The sequence below is a fragment of the Neolamprologus multifasciatus genome, chromosome 17, assembly GCF_963576455.1.
Source record: "Neolamprologus multifasciatus chromosome 17, fNeoMul1.2, whole genome shotgun sequence".
In the NCBI taxonomy this organism is placed as follows: Eukaryota; Metazoa; Chordata; class Actinopteri; order Cichliformes; family Cichlidae; genus Neolamprologus; species Neolamprologus multifasciatus.
The window spans coordinates 39,237,252-39,261,217 of NC_140455.1; the positions used below are offsets into that span (position 1 = coordinate 39,237,252).

At 44.0% G+C, this 23,966-nt stretch overlaps 1 protein-coding gene across 8 annotated transcripts in view; it reads left to right on the top strand.

Annotated features, from left to right (window-relative positions):
• LOC146499897 (pleckstrin homology domain-containing family A member 5-like) overlaps positions 1-23,966 on the top strand; it is a 124,414-nt gene that overhangs the window by 42,271 nt on the left and 58,177 nt on the right. For 7 of the 8 annotated variants that reach the window (XM_085136853.1, XM_085136852.1, XM_085136855.1 and 4 more), the window contains one exon: positions 21,963-22,046. In XM_085136853.1, the coding sequence (XP_084992979.1) occupies positions 21,963-22,046 (84 nt within the window). Of the gene's footprint in view, positions 1-10,543; positions 17,345-21,962; positions 22,047-23,966 lie in introns of those variants that run through there. The other variant, XM_085136858.1, reaches the window with a different exon arrangement.

The following is a 23,966-nucleotide window of genomic DNA, read 5'->3' on the forward strand; positions in this document are numbered from 1 at the left end:
GTTTTGTCCAGCTGTGTCTCTCTTCCTCATTACCTCATGTGTGTAACTACTCCTAGAACAGCAATGGTGTCCCATTTCTGCCTAACATAGGATCCAGTTCAGTTTTTATGTGCTGATTGTTTTGTTGAAGTCTGAACTGCTGCCACCGGACTCTTTACTACGAAGCCGTGATGCTGCAGCGGGTAATGTGAATAATACTGAAGGGCGACACTGGACAAAGACGTCGTCTGAATTGGACCAGACTTTGCTCTAAAACCTGTTCACAGCTTTCATCATTGATGCGTCTGTAGAGTTCTGCAGGCTGCTATACACACTAACACACACACGCAAGCAGATTGTGATGAGATATTTTGAATTGAGGAACATCATCATTAAGAACTTGTTCCATGCATGTAGATGTAGTTTTTTGCCTTGTTGACCTCTGACCTAACCAGGCTCAGGGAGGGGCAGCCACCTGCAGGGAGCAGCTGAGGTTAGTGAGGGCAACAGGAAGTGAGAGAAGAAGAGCAGGCCGGTTTTAGCAGCAGCCGACCACAGTAGGTGGTTGCAGTATATTTATTAGTATGTATTAGTAGTTATGTGTGAACAGGTGGATGTTGTCTACAGCACTCTGAGTAGAAAAGCGCTACAGAAGAAATGCATAAGAATTACACGAACTGTATAAAGTCTGTATATATGAATTATGTCCATAACTGGGTGCACCTTTCCCACATTAAGTTTGGATTCATGAAAACGTTGGATTAGGAAGCGTGCACATCCACGCCAGCGTCCTGGAGACGGGAGAAGCAGGCAGTGTCGTTTCTGCCAGCGTGCCGTAACGTCTCTCACTACTATATAATCAGCCAACTTAAATTTAATATTTTATCTGCTTCAAGGTCAGACTGTGTGACACTGACATCTGTAGTCGGGTGATGGATGACGGCGGTGAACTGCTGGTCGGTCCACAGTCACGGTGGCTGAAACACGCCTGATTGGCCACCTCGCACATCTTAAAAAAGTAATTTCTTTATGCAGACCGTTGCTGTAATCCTGTACTACACGGCTGCAGAACAAACCATTGAGCAGTGAGTGCTTCCTCATGACTCTGAAAGGGTTTCTGTGAACTCCAGTGCTGTGGTTCATTCAAACTAACGGCAGGTTGTTGAAAAACATCCATCAACCCCTTTAAATATCATATAATAATAGTTGTGTCTTGTCTATTGAATCACAGACATTTGTGTTTGTGGATTAAACCACAGCTGATTTCTTCTGTCTCGTTTGCTCACTGACTGTAGGTTTTAGAGTTTCTCTGTGACTGAATAGTTTCCTCGTTGTTTTATGGTGTCGGTGTAGTTTCAAGTCTTCATTGCATTAATATACTTATTTGTAAATTATCTCATTTAGACTAAATATAGTAGTGCACAAATCACAGTGAATACATCCTTTATATTTAAATAGACCTCTTTGTCTTTGTGTAAGAAAAATGATTTGAATAATTGAGACACCAAACGGTCAAACACAGGTGTGATGGTGACGCCTGATTTTACTGACAAATGTCTGATAGTTCAATAAAAATGATCCAGTAAGTAGAATTATGCACTGACACTGTGCTGCCTGCAGAAATACATGCATGCATGTCTCCAAACCTGTCTTTCTCCTTCCTTGCTGCTCTGTATCTGTTTTTTTTGCTCGAATGTCCTGACGTTCGGTCCCTCGTCCTCTGATTGGCTCGTTTAAAACAGTCTTATTCACAGAACTGGAAAAGCACCCAAATAGACCCTTGATCGCGTGATGAATATTTCAGTGTTCTACTTTCAGTCCCCCGTGCTCTTATGAACACGATTAAATAATGACTGTACTGTCATCTTCATGCACTGCTGCAAATAATGCTTGATAATGACGGATGCTTTGTTTGGACCATGGGGTAGTTGTCATATTAGACATTGGCCACAAGAGGGAGACACAGCCCGCTGCTGCTGCTGCTGCTGCTGCTGCTGCTGCTGCGAGGGCTCGTGCTGTGTGCAGTAAATATATATGTGACACGGTCACAGGAAAGACAAGGACACACATCAGGGACAGATGTTGACCTAGTCTACAGCATGTCAGAGCCACTGTACATGGATTTGTTCATGTTGTCTCTTTGTTTGTTGTCAGTTTTGGTCACTTTGGTGAATTCCTGTTTATGACAGGAAGTCAATTATGGATTACTTTGACAAACACTTTTATATCTTCTGGCTTTTGTTTGACTCTTTGAATCCGGTCTTTGTAAAATCCTGCCCAAACCTTCCAGTGTGCACTGGTCAGCCATTTAGCTTTGCTCCTTTCTCTGTGCAGGAAGCCCATAAACCCCTAAAGCATTCGATCATATCTTCAGCTCCCGATTCAGTCACACTGGATATGAATGAAATTCCCTCAGTATAGAAATCAGCTTTTGTTGTCCCAGCAGTTTTACCTAGTTATAGACCAACATCTGATCTGTGCGTGCTGGCCAAAGCTCCTGAAGCTCTAGTGTGTGAGCAGTTCAGGGAGTTTGTACACACCAATGCTGTTGTATCTAAATATCAATCAGGCTTTAGGAAAAAACATATCACAGCTGCAGTGAAAGTGTGACATGATGCATACCAAAGGTTGATTCTGTTCATCTGGAGAAACGTTTCATGATCATCAGCTGACTGCAGCTTTCAACCTTATGAACAGGACATTTGCACGATGACTGAAAGCAGATGGATGTGCCTTTGGCTGTAAAATCACTTTTGATGGAGCTTCAGTGCCATGGATGGCACAAAGACCTCATACAAAGGAAGCTGCAGCTCACGTGTTTGACGTTTGTTTCAGGAACGGTGAGGGTGCTCGATTTTAGAGCTCAAACACACAAACCTGCAGCTTTAACTCTTAAAGCACAAGACTGCATTATAATTGGACCTTGACTGCTGATTGTGTGTGAACAGCCAAGTCATACATGTTCCTGTGCGTCACAGCAGAGAGTGTTCTGAGCTCACCTCTGTTTGTCTCCGCAGGTAAGAAATGTTCACTGTTTTATTTTGGACTGGTTCTTTGTTTCTCTGTTCACTGTATTATTATTATTATTATTATTATTATTATTATTATTATTATTATTATTATTATTATTATACATCCATCCATTCACTTCCGCTTATCCCTTTCAGGGACGCTAGGGGGCGCTGGAGCCTATCCCAGCTGTCAGGGCGAGAGGCGGCGTCCACCCTGGACAGGTCGCCAGTCTGTCGCAGGGCCAACACACAGGGACAGACAACCAATCACATTCACTCGCGCATTCACACGTACGGGCAATTTAGATTGACCAATCAACCTTTCCCCACTAACACGGTGGCACAGTGGTGAGCGCTGTTGTCGCACAGCAAGAAGGTCCTGGGTTCACTTCCCTCATCAGGCCTTTCTGTGGAGTTTGCATGTTCTCCTTGTGTTTGGTACTCCGGCTTCCTCCCACAGTCCAAAGAGAGGGGACAGGTTAATTGTTGTTATTATCATCATTAACTGGACATGCCCACCCCCCCACATCCACCCCATACAGTCGATTTCTGTTGCCCACTGGAAGTCATGCTGGATCTCTGCAGTCACAGCTCAAGGTTCCCTATCGTGTGTGCGTGTGTGTGTGTGCGTGTGCGTGTGCGTGCGTGTGTGTGTGTGTGTGTGTGTGTAGAGGGGAGGGGGTTGTCCTTGTTAGATTTTGAGTTTGTCTCAGATGTGATGCAGTCAGCCCTGATGCAGAATGAGATGGATTTGGCCTTTTCCCTCTTTACGTTACTGGAGCACACACCTCCCCTCTATCTCTATCGTTTCTCTCCGTCTGTGTTTCAGCATGCAAACTGTGTGTGTGTGTGTGTGTGTGTGTGTGTGTGAGAGAGATGTGCAGAGATGGGTAACCATGACAACAGCAGCCTGAAGTAGGAGCAGCACAGTACGCTCTCTACTTGTGTTTTCACTATCAGTGTCAGAGATGCACATCTGTTCAACTCAGTGCTTCTTTTCCTGCTTTCCATTCATACACATATTAATACATCTTATTGATACCACGTGCAGCTCTGTATTAAAGCCTCGCTGCCATGTTGGCATGCATATTTTAGAGGAGCGTCACTCTCATGTGCAGATTTAGCTTCGATATTTTCCAGTAAAAATATTGTTGACATTGACTGAAAAGGCTGGTGTGAGATTTGCACCTCAGAGGCATGGACGCAGCTGCAGCGGGCCGTACTGCACATATTTCTGTTAGTTTTCCTTTTGGAGCACAAAACACTGTGAAGAGTGTTTTAAAACCATGCATCAGGGTTTACTAAGGCTTGTAGTTTACTGCACTTGGATGTTTATGAGTTGCTATGTCAAAAAGATCTTATGCTCAAGCAGATCTTAAATCATAACATTATGTTAGCAGTAGTGTGCTTTCTCCTCTCCCTGAAAGAGTCATACTGTGTTTATGTCTCTGAGACGTGCACGATGTTTCAGGACACAGAGTTCTTCTGCTGGACAGAGCAACACAAAGTCAAACAGGACACTGCAGATTTGTATCTTGTGAGATTTTTGTAGAGGACTGAGTTATACTTACGTTTATGTCAGTTATAAAAATATTTGCTCACAGTTACAACTTTTAAAGACTGAGAAGTTTACAGAAGAAAAATATATTTCATTGAGTGGAAACACTGGAGAGGAGTCGTCGTCTTCCTCTGGGTTAAATCAGAGATGGATCCAAAGTGACCTCCTGCCAGGTAATCTCATGATGACATCCATCCAGCAGACATGTGGAGGAGCTTCACTCATAGTGCTGCGTGTCACATTTTTGTTGTTCATCTCTATGATTATTTAATCTTCAGAGACACAAGAAACAAGACTGAGCTGACATTTTGCCCTGGAAAACAAAAATATATAAATATATTATTTACGCCCAGAAATACTCTAAATATGCAAATGACCCCATCAGCCCTGAAGCTTTAGAAAAAACTGATAAACAATGTTTATTTTTCTTATAAATGTGACATCTCTGCATGTGTGTTGACATAATTTCTGCACAAAGCATGATCCCGAGTATGTAGCTGATGATGTGTAAAAAGTTTATATCCACATGTGTGGCGTGATGTGCGCTGCCTCTCGTCATGTGTTCAGATCGGCTCCAGTCCCTCCGTGACCCTGAAATAGACGAGCAGTCGAAGATGATTGACATTGATTTGCAGTCGAGTGTCTTCATTTTTATAGACCGCAGCTGGACTCTAACTTCCTTTGTCATTAATTCAGAAAAGAGTCAATCTTTGCAGCTCTCTATGGCAGAAGCCTTTTGCATGGAGACTTTAACAGCTGATACATTTTGTAAAACTGACCTTACAAAGCATGTTAATCACCTTGGCAACACGCCAGTCTGATGCAGATGCTTCAGTTAATAAAAAGGTTACAGACCAAACGGCTCCTCAACTAACGCTGCTGGTTTATTTACTGTCCACGACCTCAAATAGATTTGGCTTTAAACATAATTACACCTTTTTATTCCAACTTTGTTTTACTGATTTCAACCATGAAATACAAAGTTAGCAACAGCAAAGTCGATCTTGATTTCAGAACAAACAAACAACAAAAACAAAAACTGGTGTCGATCAGTAAGAGAAATGATTTCCAGGTTTTGTTAAATTTCCTAATAGAACCTTTTAAAGAGAATCGAAGTTTTTCTAACTTTAAGTTAAAGAGTACGTCCCTCACCCAATGGTCATGAGTTGGGGTGGGGAAGCTTCCACTTCAACAGAATAAGCCTCCGAGCCAGTAAAGTGGTGAAGGCTAGGCTGTTTGATGGGGCCAGATGAGTTCAGGTCGGGAGGAATGCCAAAAATTGCGGGTTCGGAGGGACAGTCTGGCCGTATGCTTGGCTAAGTGTGTCGAATATATTCCTCCAAAATGCACTCAGTTTCGAACACAACCAGAACATGTGGACATGGTTGGCAGGTGATAGTCGGCATCTGTTACAGGCATCAGTAATGGTTGGATGGATTTTAGATAATTTTGTGTTTGTATAATGTACTTTATAGACCACCTTGCACCGAATCAAAGCATGACGGGCACAAATTGAGGACGAGTGAATCAATTTCAAAGCAGAATCCCACTGATATTCTGGGAGGGTTGTCTGTAGCTCTTCCTCCCATCTCAGCTTAGTAGGAGAAATGGATTTGGGGACCAAAGTATCTAGTATTTTATACCAGACTGATATAAGTCTGTTTTGATGAGGGTTCGTCTGCAGGATGATAATCAGATTTGTTTCTGGAGGCCGATTGGGAAAGTGAGGGAACTGCGTTTTTACAAAATCTCTAGCCTGAAGATAACGAAAATAATTGGAATCAGGCAGGTTGTATTTAGACGACAGGTCAGCAAAGGATAGAAAGGTGTCCTGGCTGTACAAGTCCTTAACAGTCCTGAGTCCGTTATCTTTCCAACTGCTAAAGGCCGCATCAGTGTTTGAAGGTGCAAAATTGCAATTTTTTAGTAAAGGTGTTAGCAAAGACAGCCCAAGTAGCCCGAAGTATTTTCTGAACTGTCACCAAATAGTTACCGTTTCCTTAGCTATTGGATTCTCCCCAACAAGGGTTGGAGAGAAAGGGAGTGGTGAGCTGAGTATTGATGATAATGAGTTGCAGCTAGATGCAGTTTCCATTTGTACCAAGGCTGGTACAGGGGGGTCGTTGTGAACCCAATGTAAGAGTTTTTGTATGTTAGCTGCCCAACAGTAGTGTCTAACAACAAACCTTCTTAGAATGGCATGCATTGATGGGCCATCCTGGATGAGTTGAACTACCTGTACAAACTCCTGTAGGCCCAGGTATCCCCTCAGTAGTGACACTGACCCTAGCCAAATACGAAACAAGTGAAAACAAAGGATGAAACTGCCAGCAGCATAAAACAGGGTTCATGTCATTAACACCAAAGCATGTGAAACTGACTAAAAGCTCAAATGTTATTTGTATTCACATGTAGTCATATTCATAATGAAATGCTCAGTGGACGTGTATCTGTGTTTCATACCAGCACATAAGGCCTAATAGATCTGAGCTGTAGCCGAATATCTGTGGAGCTCAGGAGCTAGAGCAGAGTTACTAATTGGAAGTTTAGGGTTCAGTGCACGTGCCAAATATCCTTGAGCAAGAACCCCAAGCTGCTTCTGATATATCTGTAGGAATATGAATGCGACTGAATGCAGGATAGAAAACACTTGGCATAACCGTAGTTCATGAATGTTTTATATGCTGCGACTCACTTTCTGTCCCCTGACTGGGTACGATGAGTGAGGCATGGTGTAAAACTGGGATTGAATGACTGCGAAGAAGAGTTTAAAAGGAGAAAGGCTTGAGCTGAATGAGTTACTTAGCTGGTGAATAAGTAGAAAAGCGGATAGGCTGCCTCCTGGGTATGATTGAACATGTTTAACTTGCCATCAAATGTTTGTGATGAAAGGAAGATGACGTAGTCGGGGAGGAAGGAAGCAGATAGGAAGCAGATATATCAAACTAGAAAGAGACCCTGCGGCTGCAATTAGCAGCTTCCAGTTAAAAAGAGATGTTGTGCTCCTTCTAGCAACACTGTGAGGCACAGCCCCTTTCATTTCTCATTTAGTCTGTGATTGAGGCCTCGTGACTTACTGCAGAGGTAATCATTTCATTTCCCTTCCTCACTTCTATTATCTCGTCCCTCTCTCCGTCTTCTGCAGAGCCGTCCACTAATTTAGCACCTCTGACAATCTTTTACATTTAAATCCAGACGCAGCGTGGGAACATTTCTGTGGCCTGAGCGTTGGGCTGCATCGCTCGTTGTTGCTCGCTGAGTGAATTTGTCATTGTTGTTGTTTGAATTTAAATGAACACATTGGATCCCCATCCGCAGAGGGACGGGGGATCCAAATGACTGACGCTCTGGTGAATAGATATGGATGATTAATCGATCCTGACCATCTTCTGTACCACTGACAGGACATGAGCACTCGCTCTAACAGCCATAAACAGGATAAAGCATGGTATAAAACTGTAAACTTTCATGCAAACTAACTCTTGTATGAAAATTTTGCAAATGTCATAAACCAATATTTCATCAAGAATATACCATTTAAAACATTTTAGAAACTATACCGTGTATTTTGGAATAACTGAATTTTAATAGCAGCAGCATGTTTGTTTACTCTGGACCAAATCAGCTGATGAGTTTCTAAATCTGTAGACTTTCCTTGTGATTTTGTTTCTTTTCACACAGAGAAAAATTAAAGTACCAAAATACATCACTACAAATCATGTGAGAACTTTCAGTCCACTTTGTGGACACGTGTGTTTTGGGTGGGAGGAACAAAGTAAATCATAAAGGAAGAAGGTGCTGTGTTCTGGAGAACATGGAGCCTTTGCATATTATGACAATTTGCATATTAATGATGAAGGAACTGTCCTCCCAGCCCATCGTTCATTCAGTGTGCTGGTTTCAGTCATTGTGCAAATGTCCTGTTTATAAAGCTGCAGTCAGCTGAGACTGAAGACGTCACCTGATGATGCAGAGCTAGGTGAAGCACTGAAATGATTTGTCATGTTGGATGAGTCTGTCCTTTCATTCTGCCTCATCTAACTGTCACTTTACATGATACTACAGTGGCTTAGTAAACACACCCCTGTCTATGTTTATATTGCTTTGTGAAGGAAAAGCCTCACAAACCAATCATTAGAGAGGATGTGTTGAAACACAGCACATCACTGCTATTATTCACCTCAGGGATGCACACCCAGGGAGTGTGTTTCTTTTAAATGCACACAAGTGCAAGCTATGTTGTGCGTGTGCATGATAATAATTATGTGATGGGTTCAAATGAGGCAGTGCACTGCTATATAAGCCCAGGCCTTTTGCTTTCCACAGGCAATGAGAGGCTGGTTCATTGTGACTTTGACAGGACTTCCTGAGCCTGAGGAAGACTTTTCTTTGGCTTTTAATAAAGGCCACAAAAAGGACGTGCGGCTGTGTTTCATGAGCTCAGAAACACAGGCGTGTGTGTTGTACATCTCAAGGGAAACACGTCTTTAAGATGGTAAATCACTGAAGCTCGTTTCCTTGCTAATGCTGGCTGTGTTTCCACTGCACATCATAACTAAGCTTGCTTCATGCAGGTCTCTCAAAGAGGGAAGTAACAAAGTACAAATCCTCCATTACTATACTTAAAGTATCTGTACTGAACCAGCTTTTACTTTCACTCCACACGTTTCTAATCAAATATCTGTACTTTCTACTTCTTACATTTACAAAACAGGCGTGTTACTTTTTACCAGATTTGAAGGGGTCATGGGTGGAAGTTAGTGCTGTCCATCTCCAGTCCTCGAGAGCTGCTGTCCTGCAGCTTTTAGATGCATCCTTGTTCTGACACACCTGAGTCAAATGAATGGCTTGTTACCAGGCCTTTGCCAAACTTGATGGCATGCTGAAGAGGCAAACCAGCCATTTGATTCAGCTGTGTTGGAGTTGGACTCCCCTGCTCTACAATACAGGCAACGGAAAATAGTGCTATTCTTTTTCTTGTTTTTCTCTATGCTCATTTTCTACTTTGAGACCACTATTTACTACTGGCAGGATCGACCTGGGAGCCCCTCGGGCAGCAGCCCAGCCCACATGGGGCACGGGTGCGAACATGCAGTCGAAGCTACTGAGCATTCGGGATGAGGGCAAGGCTTTCCGTACGCAGAGCAATGACGGACCAGCCGGGGGACAACCGGTCCCGAAGGTGGCAGGGTTTGAAAAACTGTGTTTGCCAGAAGGGCCTGTGCGGGAGCAAACTGTGCTCTGTGATGAGGCTACTGTGGTATGATGACCAGGACGGACCGGGCATCTCATCCACCTTCCCGCGTTCTCAACCTCGTCCACGTACCCGCGTTCTCGGCCTCATCCACGTACCCGCGTTCTCGGCCTCATCCACGTACCCGCGTTCTCGGCCTCGTCCACGTACCCGCGTTCTCGGCCTCGTCCACCTTCCCGCCTTCTCAGCCTCGTCCACCTTCCCGCGCTCTTGGCCTCGTCCGCCTTCCCGCGTTCTCGGCCTCGTCCACCTTCCCGCCTTCTCAGCCTCGTCCACCTTCCCGCGTTCTTGGCCTCGTCCACCTTCCCGAGCTCTCGGCCTCGTCCGCCTTCCCGCGCTCTCGGCCTCGTCCGCCTTCCCGCGCTCTCGGCCTCGTCCGCCTTCCCGCGTTCTCGGCCTGGTCCGCGTACCCGCGTTCTCAGCCTCGTCCGCCTTCCCGCGTTCTCAACCTCGTCCGCCTTCCCGCGTTCTCAACCTCGTCCGCCTTCCCGCGCTCTCGGCCTCGTCCGCCTTCCCGCGCTCTCGGCCTCGTCCGCCTTCCCGCGTTCTCGGCCTCGTCCGCCTTCCCGAGGTTCTCGGCCTCGTCCGCCTTCCCGCGTTCTCGGCCTCGTCCGCCTTCCCGAGCTCTCGGCCTCGTCCGCCTTCCCGCGTTCTCGGCCTCGTCCACGTACCCGCGTTCTCAACCTCGTCCACCTTCCCGCGCTCTCGGCCTCGTCCACCTTCCTCTTAGCTCTTGAGGAGCGCTCTCAGCTCCTCTGTGAAGCTCTCAAATGGCTGCTCTCACACAAGCTCCCAGCAAAGCTTTAAACACAATCATGGATCTTTTGTCTGCAGAAAGCAGATTCTTTGTTGCCAAGCAACACAAAGGCAGTGTCAGAGGTTGCTGTTGGTTTTTCACACAGCTTTAAAGGGTGTGTGTAGCTACAGTGAACTTAATGGCTGCTAATTAGCCGTCACCAGCTACTGCAGCCTCTTCACAGGGTTGGATCGATGCCGGCCCCTGGTTGTTTCTTTCTGTCTCGGCCACTGTGTGTAATAAGCAAGAGAGCTGGCTGCATGTAGATGGTTTTTCTTTGTCACTTTATTTGGCGCTTATTTTCACTTACTTCACTCTTGACAATTACTTTCTTGGACTGAGTGAATAATTTCCATCCAGCTTTCTTTTTAGATGACAAACTTATTCTGTCCATAAACTGCTGAGCAGCTGGTTCCCAGCAAACCCACTGTGGCCTACCCACTGATGGTCCCACTACCAGAATAGGGCACTTATATGGGCCCCACAGTCCCAGATGGTCCCAATTGTAGGCTGACAAACACTAAGCAAAGAGGGGCCCACAGTGGGGTCTACTGCATCCCTTCTGTCTCTGTGGCACAGAAGGGATTTGTGGACTCATTACAACTCATTACAACAGACCAACCTCTGAGCCACAGAGTGCAGCCTTTCTTGCTTTTACCAAAGATTTTGAATCAAGAAAACATTTCATTACTTCTGCTAAATATCAGACTATTTTGGTCACCCATCCAAAACACTGTTTACCTGCTCTCTTCTTTTCAAATGGTTGATTCAGTACATTGCACAACTTTGGATGTTCAGCTTCTTAATAGCACCTAAATATTACAGTAAACACATTATGGGCAATACAAGGAGTCCCTTACTCTGCTGTCATTTACCCAGCAAGCAGAACAAATCATTTCCAATCAGCATAAACACAAAGGATAACAAAGAGCACAACTACACAAAAAACTAGATTGCAGTAGGAAGCAGTAGCAAAAGTGGGAGACTACCAGCTTTGCTTTAGTTTTGTATTTCCTTCTTCTTTAAATGTAGTATTTCAGCAGTGTTTATAGAAACAGTTGGATACCAACCCAAAACACGAAGACTCTTACCTGTCTCTGTATATCATCTACCCAGCAACCAGAACAAATCATTTCCAATCAGCATAAACACATCAAAGATGATCAGGTTCTTAACTGTATTGGTATGTTCCAATAGGAGTTTTTTCAGGCCTACATTTCCCATTTCAGGCGCCCCTTTTGCTGACTTTACAGAGTCTAAATACAACAAAGTGAACTCTTTAAAAATTAACAGTCTAATAGATTTTTATTCCCCTATAATCAGTGAAAGAGTACATAAGGGACCTAGTTTAATTTTTGAGTGCAAACATTTGGACCATCGGCTTCTTTGATTTCCTCCATGGTTCTTTTGGTTCACCTGTGTTGGCATCAGTTTCTAACTTGCCCCGCCCCTCCCTGAGCCTGGTTCTGCTGGAGGTTTCTTCCTGTTAAAAGGGAGTTTTTCCTTCCCACTGTCACCAAAGTGCTGCTCATAGGGGGTCATATGATTGTTGGGTTTTTCTCTGTGTGTATTATTGTAGGATCTACCTTACAATACAAAGTGCCTTGAGGCGACTGTTGTTGTGATTTGGCGCTGTATAAATAAAATTGAATTGGATGTGATATGATCAAATGAGGTACTCTGTAGTTGCGAACAGGGATACCTTCACCCTTACCCACACAAATTCCTCTGTCATCTAATGACCTGATATAAGATATTAAATAAATAAAAAAATAAGAATAAATGAAACAATCATCAACTGTGTTAATACCATGCTTCGTTGTTTCAATGATCTAGTACATAAAACTGTCATAGTTATATCAAATAAGTAATTAAGTAAAAGGTGACACCACATAGTTTCTTTTCATTTAAAACTAACACTTTTAAAGACATGTTGTCAAGAGTGAGTTGGTGGATAATGCATTATCTAAAACTTTAAAGTCAAAAACACTGATATGCAGTGCAGTATTTACCTATATGGCAAAAGAGGGATGGCAGTCTTCCTATATATAGTTGATGACGAGAAAGGGACAAGTTCATAGCGTCCACTTATTGCAATTGTACTCCAAAAGAAGACTGCCATTCCTCTGGGCTGCTGCGTCTCGTGGAGTTTTGCTTTTTTCAATTGTTCCTTTTTTCTGAAGCTTCTTGTAGCCCAAACAGATGCAATTAGAGACTGTTTATTGTAATTATTATTAAAGGTGTTTTATTCTGTTTAGTTAAAAACACTCATAATTGGAGAGAGACTCTAAAGAAAAAAATCCAATTTTGTATAGAATTGTATTATTTGTGTTATTTATTTATTTTTGTTTGTCAAAGGTTTTGACCTGGATACAAATGCGGTTCAACCAATGGGATTGTTTATCCTGCCTTGTGTTTTCATGTTTGGTTGCGCTGCTAAGGCTGCTTAGACCACACCCGCCATAGCTGTGGGGAAAACGTGGTAGCTGTTGAAACAGCGAAGCTGTTGGTGTCTGCTTGATTAGCTGCCAGACTTGGATAGCCAAAGCTAGTTTTATGAATACGAAGCGCTTTGCGCTCGTGAGTAACCGAACTGTTCTAGCCGCTGATCAGCATGCTGAAATGTTAATGTTGTTCACTTCAAAAACAAACGCTGATGGTGACGGCACTGTGCAAGTAGCTAGCGGGTACTAGCTAAACTCACACTCCCGTTGTTAAGTGTTAGTTGAAAACTTGTTAGCTGTTGTTAGGTTAAGGGAAAACAGTATCTGTTGTACTGAAATGTTTTATTGTGTTACTTTTATTCATCACTGTTGTTACTTGACAGTGAGCAGAGTATATTGAGTTGGCTGCTTTTAATGAGCAGTGTGAACTGCTTTAATGATTGGTGATGCCTACATTGCCATGTAATGAAAACCCATTTGAATTTGATCAGTTGTACAACTTTAGAAATAGGACTTGAATTTGAAACAGATGTTGTTCATGCTTTATACCTTAAACAGAAGTGTTGTTAGTTAAGTGTGAACAATGTTCATTTGAAGTAATTTTGACCTCAGTCAAGTTTTTTGAGTTGGAGAAAGGAGCCGAGACTCCACGGAGAACTTTGGATTACAGACTTTGTGGAAATGGATGGCGAGCTGCAGCCCATATGGAACTGAATCTTGAAGTCTGGTTCCCTGAACTGTGGTAGGACAAAACTGTGCAAACCATACATCGATCGTGGACTGAACACCAATAAACTGCCAGATCACCAAACAGGCCTGAACTGGATTCCATTGACACTTTAAAAGACCCGGGTCTGACATTCGTTTCTTTTTTACTTTTTGGGTATTTGTGCGCGAACACACAATTTTGGTTATTATTGTCAAATGCAATACAGTGCACAAATTTAAAATACAGTTGAACCATTGCTTCATCACTTGCGGTTGTGTTTTCATTGTCGTTACCCATCCTCTGGGCTCCGTTCCTGAAGTCTTCTGATTTGCTCATTGTTTATATATTTTGTTACATACTGGTTACGTTCTTCTAAGAAAGCAAGACTCAGACTTGGTCTCGAGATGGTCTACAAGAGATAAATGCTTGTAGCAAGTTTCAGTAACAGAATGGGGTGACATAAATGGGACAAGGATGGTCAAAGTTTTCTCTGAATGCTGCACTGACCACGCTGGAAAAGCCTTTGAAACAGTTTTACATACTACAACATTTCAGCAACACTTGCTTAAAAAGAAGACGATGTTCAACCTTCATTTTCACTGCACACTGTGATCTGTGAGTTTATGCAGAGGCAGTGGGTTACCTCTATTACTTGTTTGTAAGGTTTTAGTTGAGAGAAAACAGCATACACGTTTAATGAGTGATACATTCTTTGAATTTTAAAAGCTTCACACTCATCTGCTCTGAAAAAAGCTGAATGACTGTACCTGGAAGAATCACACCATTTTAGACACTCATGTCACAGCTGACAAGGATTTTCAGTGTATAAACAAATTAGGCACACGTCGGGAGAAATGGTATCAAAGTATGTTTGAAGCTCAGAAGAGTGTGTCTTGTTCTCCTGCCAGATACATAGTCAAAGATGTTTGAGAGGCAGGAAGTATACACAAAGCTTCACAGCTGTTTTCTCACTTTAGACATGAATGGGTACAGCAGAGTGAAGATCACAAAATATGGACGTTTTCACACCTGAGCTACTCTGTAGTAAAACGGCTGTTTGCTAAGAGGAAATTCCATCAATCCATTTTCTTCTGCTTATCTGGGGCAGCAGAGGAGCCCAGACCTCCCTCTCTCAAGCAACCACCTCCAGCTTATCCAGGAGAACACCGAGGTGTTCCCAGCAAACTGAGAGATATACAGTGTGTCTGTCGCGGTGGGACATGCCCAAAACACTTCACCCACGAGGTGTCCAGCAGATGTCTCATTTCCCGAGCCACCTCATCTGGCTCCTTTCAGTGTGGAAGAATATTCTCCTCCATTTGGCTGACCTCCTCACCCCATCTGTGAAGGAGAAGCCAGCCACCCTTGAGAGAAGGCTGATTTCCACCTCTTGCATCTGTAGTCTCATACTTGCATTCACCACCCAAACCCCATGACTGTGGGTGAGGGACATAGATTGACCCGTAAATCAGAGCTTCGCTTTATGCTCAGCTCTCTCTTCACCATGACAGACTGGTACACTGTCTGCATCGCTGCCGCCGCAGCACCAATCCGTCTGAGCTGGCACTCCGGTCTGTTATCTGTTGCTGAAGACCATCGACTCGGATTTGAAGGTGGAGCTTCTCTTTTCTGCCGCTTCACTCTCAGCCTCAAACTGCTACCGTACAAGCTGGAGGCTACCACCTGATGAAGCTAACAGAACTACAAAAAACATCCCATCCTTAAAAGTTATGAACAAAAACAGAGACAAAGGCCACCCTGGTGAAGTCCAACACCCACTGATAATGAGTCCGACTTAATCCTGTCAACACAGGCCAAGCTCTTGCAACGTTTGTATGAGGACTGGCTCATAGCAAAGGGGCCTGAGAGCCCATACTCCTACAGAATATACCGAGGGATGCAGTTGAATGCCTTCTCCAAGTCCAGACAACACTTATAGGGCAAACTCCCACCCACCCTCAAATATCCTCGAGAGGATAAAGAGCTGGTTCAGTGTTCAACGACTAGGACAAAAATTGCATTATCCTCCTTCATCCAAGGTTCAGCTAACGAAAAGACTTCTTTCCAGCATAGAGTTTCCCAGGGAGGCTGTGCAATGTGATGCCCTATAGTAGGGACACACCCTCCAGACCCATTTCAGACCACCCTGGCCTCAAAGTCCTCCCATACCTCGGTTTTTGCATCAGCAATTGCTGAAGTCGCATTCCGCTTGGCCTGGTGGTACTCCATACCTTTGGCTGCCACTGAAGTCCTGTAGGCTAACCAAGCCCAATAGGACTCCTTCAAGATGGGGGAAACCTCTCGTTTCCACCATGCTGTTCGGGGTTTACTCTGTTGCAGTCACAGCTCAATGCAGCAGCCTCAGCAACAGAGGTGCTAACCTTTGGGCCATTTGGACTCTGTGTCCCCAGACTCCTTCGGTATGCTGTTGAAGCTCTGCCAGAGGATCTCGTGGACCGGGGTCCTCTGCCAGGCATTGCCAGTGCACCCTCAGTACAAGTTTAGGTGTGTCAGCATTCTCCCTCGCAACCTCATCCAACTCGCCAGCGGGTGGTAATAGGCTGACAGCTCAGACTCTCTCTTCACCCAAGTGTCCAGAATATTCAGCTGCAGATCTGATGAAAAGATTACAAAATCAATCATCGACCTTTGACCTCCTGGTGCCTTGTGCACTCGTGGACTTTGTCACAAACTGTGGTTTGCACAGAAGTCCAGTAACAGAACGCCGCACGGTCCAGATCAGGCAGGCCCTTCCTCCGGGTCTCGCTGTCATTGCCGACCCCGCTCACATTCTTCACCCCGCATTTCAATGGCTTCCCTCTGGGCGGCGCCTCCGCTGCATTTCCTGCAGGACTGAGAGGAGGAGAGCGCCCTTTGTCCCCAAAGCCACTCTGCTTTTAACTCCATAGAACAACAGAGTCTCCAGGTGGAGCACCCTTGAGCGCCCCACCTGGGGTTTCCAAGAAGGCTGGGTACCCTGAACTGTCATGCAGATGACAGTCAAGACCTGTTCCCAAAGGCACAGGGAACAAACCACTCACCCACTTGGAAAAACTCCCAATGTACAAGCAGCAAGCTGAGTGGATACAAAATTAAGTGGTGTTGATTTTGCTGAGAGAATTAGTCAGTGGGAAACGGGGCTTAAAAAAGCCTGGTTGACTTGTGGTGACTTGGCTGCCATCTGGGCAACACTGGACAGTTTTTATTTCAGGGAATAACTGGGAAAAGAGCCATGTCTGCAAATCGCTAGAATAGAAAAAACAGTCAAATATGATGAAAAAAACACTTCAAAGATTTAAGTTTGATAAATGACGATATTATTCTGATCATTAAACTTTTGTTGCCATGAGCTCAGTTGTTGATATAAATGGCAGGTTTTATCGCTGCTACATATTTGTTTTTCGTTTCTGCATCACGAGTTGCCCCTTCACATGAACACATCTGTCTGAGTAGAACAGGCAGAGAGAGAGAGAAAGGGAGGGCTGTTTAGCAACACAAGCATCGCCACAGCCTTCACCCAAAACGAAGCTTATGAAAAAGGAAGACGTCCTCCTGCTCTCCCTGTCACCTTAACTCCTGATACTGGTCCTCTGGTGAGTCGACGCGCTGTAGGCGCTATTGCTGTTGTCTTTGGGTGTATTTTAGATTTATTTTTATTTATTTATTTATTTATTTATTTTTGGCTAGGTGTGGAGTGAGCCCTGTTACAGACATGATGAAATCAGCCATGGAGAGTGGCATATGCTGAGACATTCTTCGTGGGCAGCACAGATTCAGATGCAAGGCTTTCTCTTAGATTACCAAAGAGAGAGCTGTTGTATCATAGCTCACAGCTGTTTGTGCTGTCAGCTGGGTGATGTTAATAAGAGCAGCTAATGTTAGTAACTGGACCAGTTGTCACAGTCTTGCTGTGGATGTGTCGGATATTCAGCAGTGTGAAACAAAGCCAGATATTATTTTCATCTTTAGGCACTGCCGTGTTTTTGTTACGGTGGACGTTAGATGTAAAGGATTTATCTTACAGCAAGTAAACTGTCTAAAACTATTGTTGTTTCTAAAAATGAAACATTTATTTCCTGTTTGCTCATCTTGGTAAATCCATCTCATCGTGTTTGCATCAGAACATTTAAAAAAAGTGTTTTGTTTTTTTATAATAATCCATCAGATTAAAGGAAAAAATGAAAAGCATCTTAATAAAGTAGCTGAACATTACTAAATCAAACAAGTTTAGTTTTCCTGAGCATCTAGTTTCATCTCAGCTGGAGGGATGAAGGCCGTTCTTCTAAAACAGCGGTCCCCGGGCCGCGGGCCACGGGCCGGTACTGGTTCGTGAGTCGTTTGGTGTCAGGACGCGAGAGTTGAAATCCATAGTTTTCAGGGTTTTTATCATTTTTATCATTAACTCTGTTTCCCTGGATCTTTTCCTGTTTGTTATGAATAAATCTTCTTTAACTGGATTTATTTTGTTGTATTTATCCACAACACCTTAAAGGCACAAAAAAGGACTGCTGATCGAAAAGACATCCTGTCATCTGCTGTTGGGTTGACAGTGTTGGGAAGGTTACTTTTAAAATGTATTCCACTACAGATTACAGATTACATGCCCCAAAATGTATTTTGTAACGGGTTAGTATTCTGAATACTTTGGATTACTTAATATATTACGATGCTTTTTACAGCTACATGAATGTCCTATTGCTGATTCATTACTGAAGGTTACTCTCCACACCAACACCAGCTAGATGTATAAATCTTAATATAAATGAGTAACAGTAGGTGGACATTAGGTAAGGCTGTACTTTTTGCAGAGATCTCGTATAGAAAACTATTCCTCGCGTATATAAAACAGGTCCGCAGCTCCGAACCGTAGTAAAGGGACCTCTGGCTAATACGTCAAGTTCGTGTCGGGCTCGTAGCTGAAAACTAGCTTTACTTTGTTGTCTGGGTCAACTTTGCTAGCAGAGACAGAGAGAGGCGTTGAAAGGCTGCTCCAACAGAACTTATTGTTTCAGAGGAAAACACGAACACGGTGTACAGTCGAGTCTTAATAGCTTACTTACAGCTGGACTGCAGCACGGACTACACTGCCCATCAGGCTACATGCTTTAGGGCGATGCCTGTAACACTCTGCCTGTTGCCTTCATATTAAATTGAATAATAATTTAATTTCTTCACGTCATTATGGCAGCAAGTGGGGGTGACATGGGCCGCGAGATTGAGACGCAGGCATTAGAGCCTCTTAATGCGTGTTTTGTTTGGGTTTCCAAAAACAGAGAGAGCATAGCTGAACTTGTGAAAAGACTGCAGTGTAATCCATTTATTTCAATAAAGTAACTGTATTCTGAATACCACCTTTTGGTAACTGTAACAGAATACAGTTACTCATATTTTGTATTTTAAACACGTAACGCCGGTACATGTACTCGATTACTCCCCAACACTGTTTGTTGATGATGGGAGAATAATGGGCTAATGGCTAACCCCATGTTGTTGTATTTCATTGGACCTTTTTGAAAAAGGAAAATTGAAAATTCCACATTTCCAGTGTTCCTGTCCTCCTGACTCCTGCACACTAGTGGAACATGGTTGGATGGTTTCCAAAAGGATGGCTGTTACACTATAGAGGTTGTTGATAAGTGTCTCACATTTTGAAGAAGCTCATATAAACTAAGTTCAAGCTGCATAACCATGGCAACGCAGTCAGTTAGAGGAGAATGATGTTGGTGCTCCAATCACAGCAGGTAGCTTTTAGCTAGGCCAATGCTGAAGTTAACAGCATGTTTATGGCTGTGGAATAGTAGATGCTACCAATACTCGCTCATTTTGCAAAGTCAGTACACTCTAAAGTAAATCAGGACAAAACCTTTTTGTTTGTTTTTCTATCATAAGAAAGTTCTGATGATGGGAAGTGACTCATCAAATACGTTTTGACATGTGCAGGACATTTTTCGATGGCGCCTAACCAACAGTACGTTAACTTTGTTAGCTTATAGCACAGCTGCTACAAAGGTTGGTAGTTCTGTAGTACAAACATGAAATGTGGTGTTTTTTGTTCACTGCGTCTGATCGGTACAGACAAAATAACAGTTGTGCCTCTCACCGTGAATGGAAAGTGCTTTTCCCACTCGCTGTTGTACTTGTTGCCTTTCTTGTCAGACGCATCTTCAGTTGGTGCAGGTTGTGTGTTTGTTTGTTTGTTCAACGGCGACTGACTTCACAGCTCACCAATGACGGCTGATTTGACGGCGGTCCTGGGCGGGGATTAGTTGCATTTTGTTGACCTGTTTACTTCCTTTATTAAGAGTGTTTCCAACAACATGTAAACTGTAAATTTGTTTCCAAGTTTCACCTGTTGTCCACCAAGCTACAGAGCAGTACAATGAAACTGCACATATTTGTCCTGTGAATTGGGACAAACTCAGTGACAGCAGATCTCGAAGGTTTGTCTGTTTGTTGTTGTTTCAGTCAAAGGTCAAAGGTCAGACGAGAGAACGATCAGAATCAGAAAGACTTGATTAACAAACAACAGAGCAGCATGACGTTGAAGAACAACAAGAACAGGCAATAAGAGATAATAAATACACATCATGGGGCCAGCACAATGGTGCGGTGGTTAGCGCTGTTAGCTCACAGCGTGGTGCAGCTGTGCTTGTCCACAGTGACTCAGTGGGGTTTACACCAGAGTTGTAAGGCAGCAGGAAAATAACGCTGGTGAGGAGATTTGTTCCCTGTTATTATTATTGTAGGTTTTTACCTTACAGTATAAATCGCTTGGAGACAAGTGTTGCTGTGATTCAGCACATAAACAAAATGAAATTGGATGCATACAGTGAAATGAATGAACTTCATCATTTCTAATAAAATAACCTGACTTCAGCAGAGACGGTACTTCACAGCACATAGAGATTATCCTGGCTCCGTAGCATTCGTGTTGAACCTCGCCAGTCTCTCACCGTGAAAGCAGTTCCTCCTTCCTGTGTTGAAACACTGCACCACTAGATGTTTCACCATCAGTCTGGATCCTGGGTGTCCACGTAACCCCTTCCCCTGGCTGACCTGCGTCGTAGCAGCAGCGCCCTGTTTCTCTCGCCCACTGATGCAGTCTTGTTCCAGCAGCCTTCTCATCAGTGTGTCCTGTTTCCTCGACACCTGACGGCTTCGTTTTTGTCTCTCGCTGATGTCCGAGGTAGGCTTGGTTAGCATGTGTATAGTACTACCATGACGCTCTCCAGCTGCTGCTGCTGCACTGTCCACTGTCGTACCCACAGTGCAAAGAGGCGAGTTCTAACCATGTTAGTAAGATGTCCTCTGTATATGAACACACTGTGTTTATGCTCACGTATCTTCTGTCGTGCTGACCAGACCTGTCAGCTAAGCTCCACAGCAGGACTCCACGCTGGTAGCTGGCAGTGACACCAAACATCAACTCTCTGCAAGTGAACTAAGGGTATTTTAGATTCTTCACTAACTGAAGGGTCTGAACAAAGTTCTGGTTCACTTTAACCTGATGGTGCTTCCAGCAGAAATGAATCTTATCAGAAAACTTTATTGGTCTGTAGAGTTTAAGCACTTAAATAAATGGATAAAATAACTTTGCCATGAAGAAACTTTTAATGTCTTAACTCAGAAATTACAACTAAGACGTTAAAGTAACTTCTCTTAAATAACTGGTTGTTGCAGGGTCAACATAACTGCAGCAGCGACAGGATGAGATCATCTCATTTTCTAATACAGCTCTGATCAGTGGTTGTTGTTTAATAGTCATGACAGTTTGCATTTGTTTATAATGTTGGACACCTGCAGTCAGCTGAGACTGAAGAAGTCACCTGATGATGATGATGATGGAACGGTTCTCCCACTGAGAACGTCCAGATGAACCAACCTTTGGGATCTACGTGACGGAGCATGCATCGAGACATCATGCAGATGTTTAGCATCACACGCTGTTCCAGATGTGTAAATAAGTGTGGTGCTGTTGTTCTGCATGTCTGTGGAGAACTGTTTTCCTTTTCTCCTGATGCATTAATAAAACGCTGAAGTTTGATTTGTGACTGCGTGTCTTTAAGTCCACATTAGATCTAAAGCCTCCCCTTGCTGTGATAGGTCAGGGCACCCGTGGACAGGTCACCCCTCGGTCTGAAGGTTTGAAATCATTTTCTATGAATTCACTCACACTTTGTTTTCCTGTCTTTGCTTTTTCTCTCTCTGCAGCCACAATGAGCGAAAGGTGACCTGCAAGCACCCGGTGTCTGGGTTCCCCTCACAGGACAACTGCATCTTTGTGGTTAATGAACAGTAAGTTTCTCTGCACTGTCACATGTACACGCAGCATTAAATGATTTCTGTGCTGATTCCAAAGGAAACTGTGAGGAACGGGTGCAGCTGTCATAGATGTGACCGACTGAATGCACGCTGTGACCTTTGTAGGAATAAAAATGGTTTTGAAAATATAAAGACTCAGCTCGGTGTTTAAGGCTTTCCATCAGGTGATGTTACCCAGTACCAGGTATTTCTTTTTAGCTGCCGGGTTCCAAGCGAAAACGTGACGTCAGCAGGCTGCACGCCACCAACTGCCCAGTCCGTGGTGTCATAACAGCGATTCCATCACAAAAATCAAAACCGCCGCTGTTGAAACCCGAGACATGGCTGCACAAAAACTGCGTTCCCCGTGTCTGACCAAACGCCACAGACCAAGCAGCAGGTTTACGACGCCTCCACGCCATCGATGTGTTTGTGTCGCTGCCATGCACGTTGAGGTGGGACTCAGCTGTGAAGGAAGCGACCAAAGTGCACTCGAGCAGGTGGAAAAGTGGCTTTAAGACTGAAGTGAGGGACACAACACAACAGGGCGGCTTCTCCACTCAGACAATGAAAACACTCGTTATGGATGCATACCTGCAAACTGCAGTGTGTGTTTGTTTCTTCCTGTTAAAAGGTCGTTTCTCCTCCCTGCTGTCACCAAAGTGCTGATACAGGAGCAAACACATGAACAGGCGACCCAGGCGACCCGTCCTGTGTATGTGAGGTTCAGACCGACCGGTACCGGCTGCTGTAGATGACTGTGATGGACTGTTCTCACTCTTCTTAGTCTCAAATGCATGAATGAATCACTGATTTCCAGTTTCCAGCCCTCCGTGTTTACAAGGGTTTACTGTTGCATGTCACCACATGTCTGATTTCCTTTGTGTCTGTTTGTTTTTGCCAGCTTTGCTTCAGAATCATAAAATAGCAACACAGTCGTAATAAAGAAGTGACGTTCTCCTCTCCAAGGAGCAAAACTAGAGATTAACAATGAAAAAATCAGGATAACTGAGCTGAAATTAAATTTAGGGATGAGCTTTTTCCTCTGTTCCTGTGCAGCTCACACACACACACACACACACAGACACACACGCACACACACACACAGACACACGCACACACAGACACGCACACACACAGACACACACACACGCACGCACACAGACACACACACACGCACGCACACAGACACACACACACACGCACACACAGACACGCACACACACGCACACACAGACACACGCACACACAGACACGCACGCACACAGACACACACACACGCACGCACACAGACACACACACACGCACGCACACAGACACACACACACACGCACACACAGACACGCACACACGTTACTTCTAAGTTCACTTTGGCAGGATCTCTCTCGCTCCTTTTCTCACTCTCTTCTTCTTCCTTCCCAATTATCTCCTGAGTCAATGTAGCAGTTAAGGAGTACTGAAGAGATCGTGTGTGTGTGAGTGTGTGTGTGTGTGTGTGTGTTATGTAAAGTTATGTTAATTAGGTGCACAGAATGTGTATTTTTAAACCTGCTGAAAACAGCGGAGGTGAGAAAGTCAGAGAAAGGTGTTAACCTGCTAATGAGACTTTCACCTTGTTCCGCACTGATGATGATGATGATGATGGTGAAATATTCCTCCTTTAAGTTCAGTCCCAGTAAGTTTGCTGATGTGACCTGTACAGTTATGCTTTTGTGGATCTTTTGTGCGCCAAACTCTCTGTGCTTCCACAGCCATGAAAGGCTGGATGCTTCGTTTGGCTCTTGGGTCGAGATGAGCTCCTCGACAGCAAAGTTCATCATGAATAATCAAGTTTAATCAAGCATAAATCAGTCAGTGTGATGAAGGAGAAAATGTAACCTCTGTGCAGTTTAATTGATTGCTGAGACACTCAAA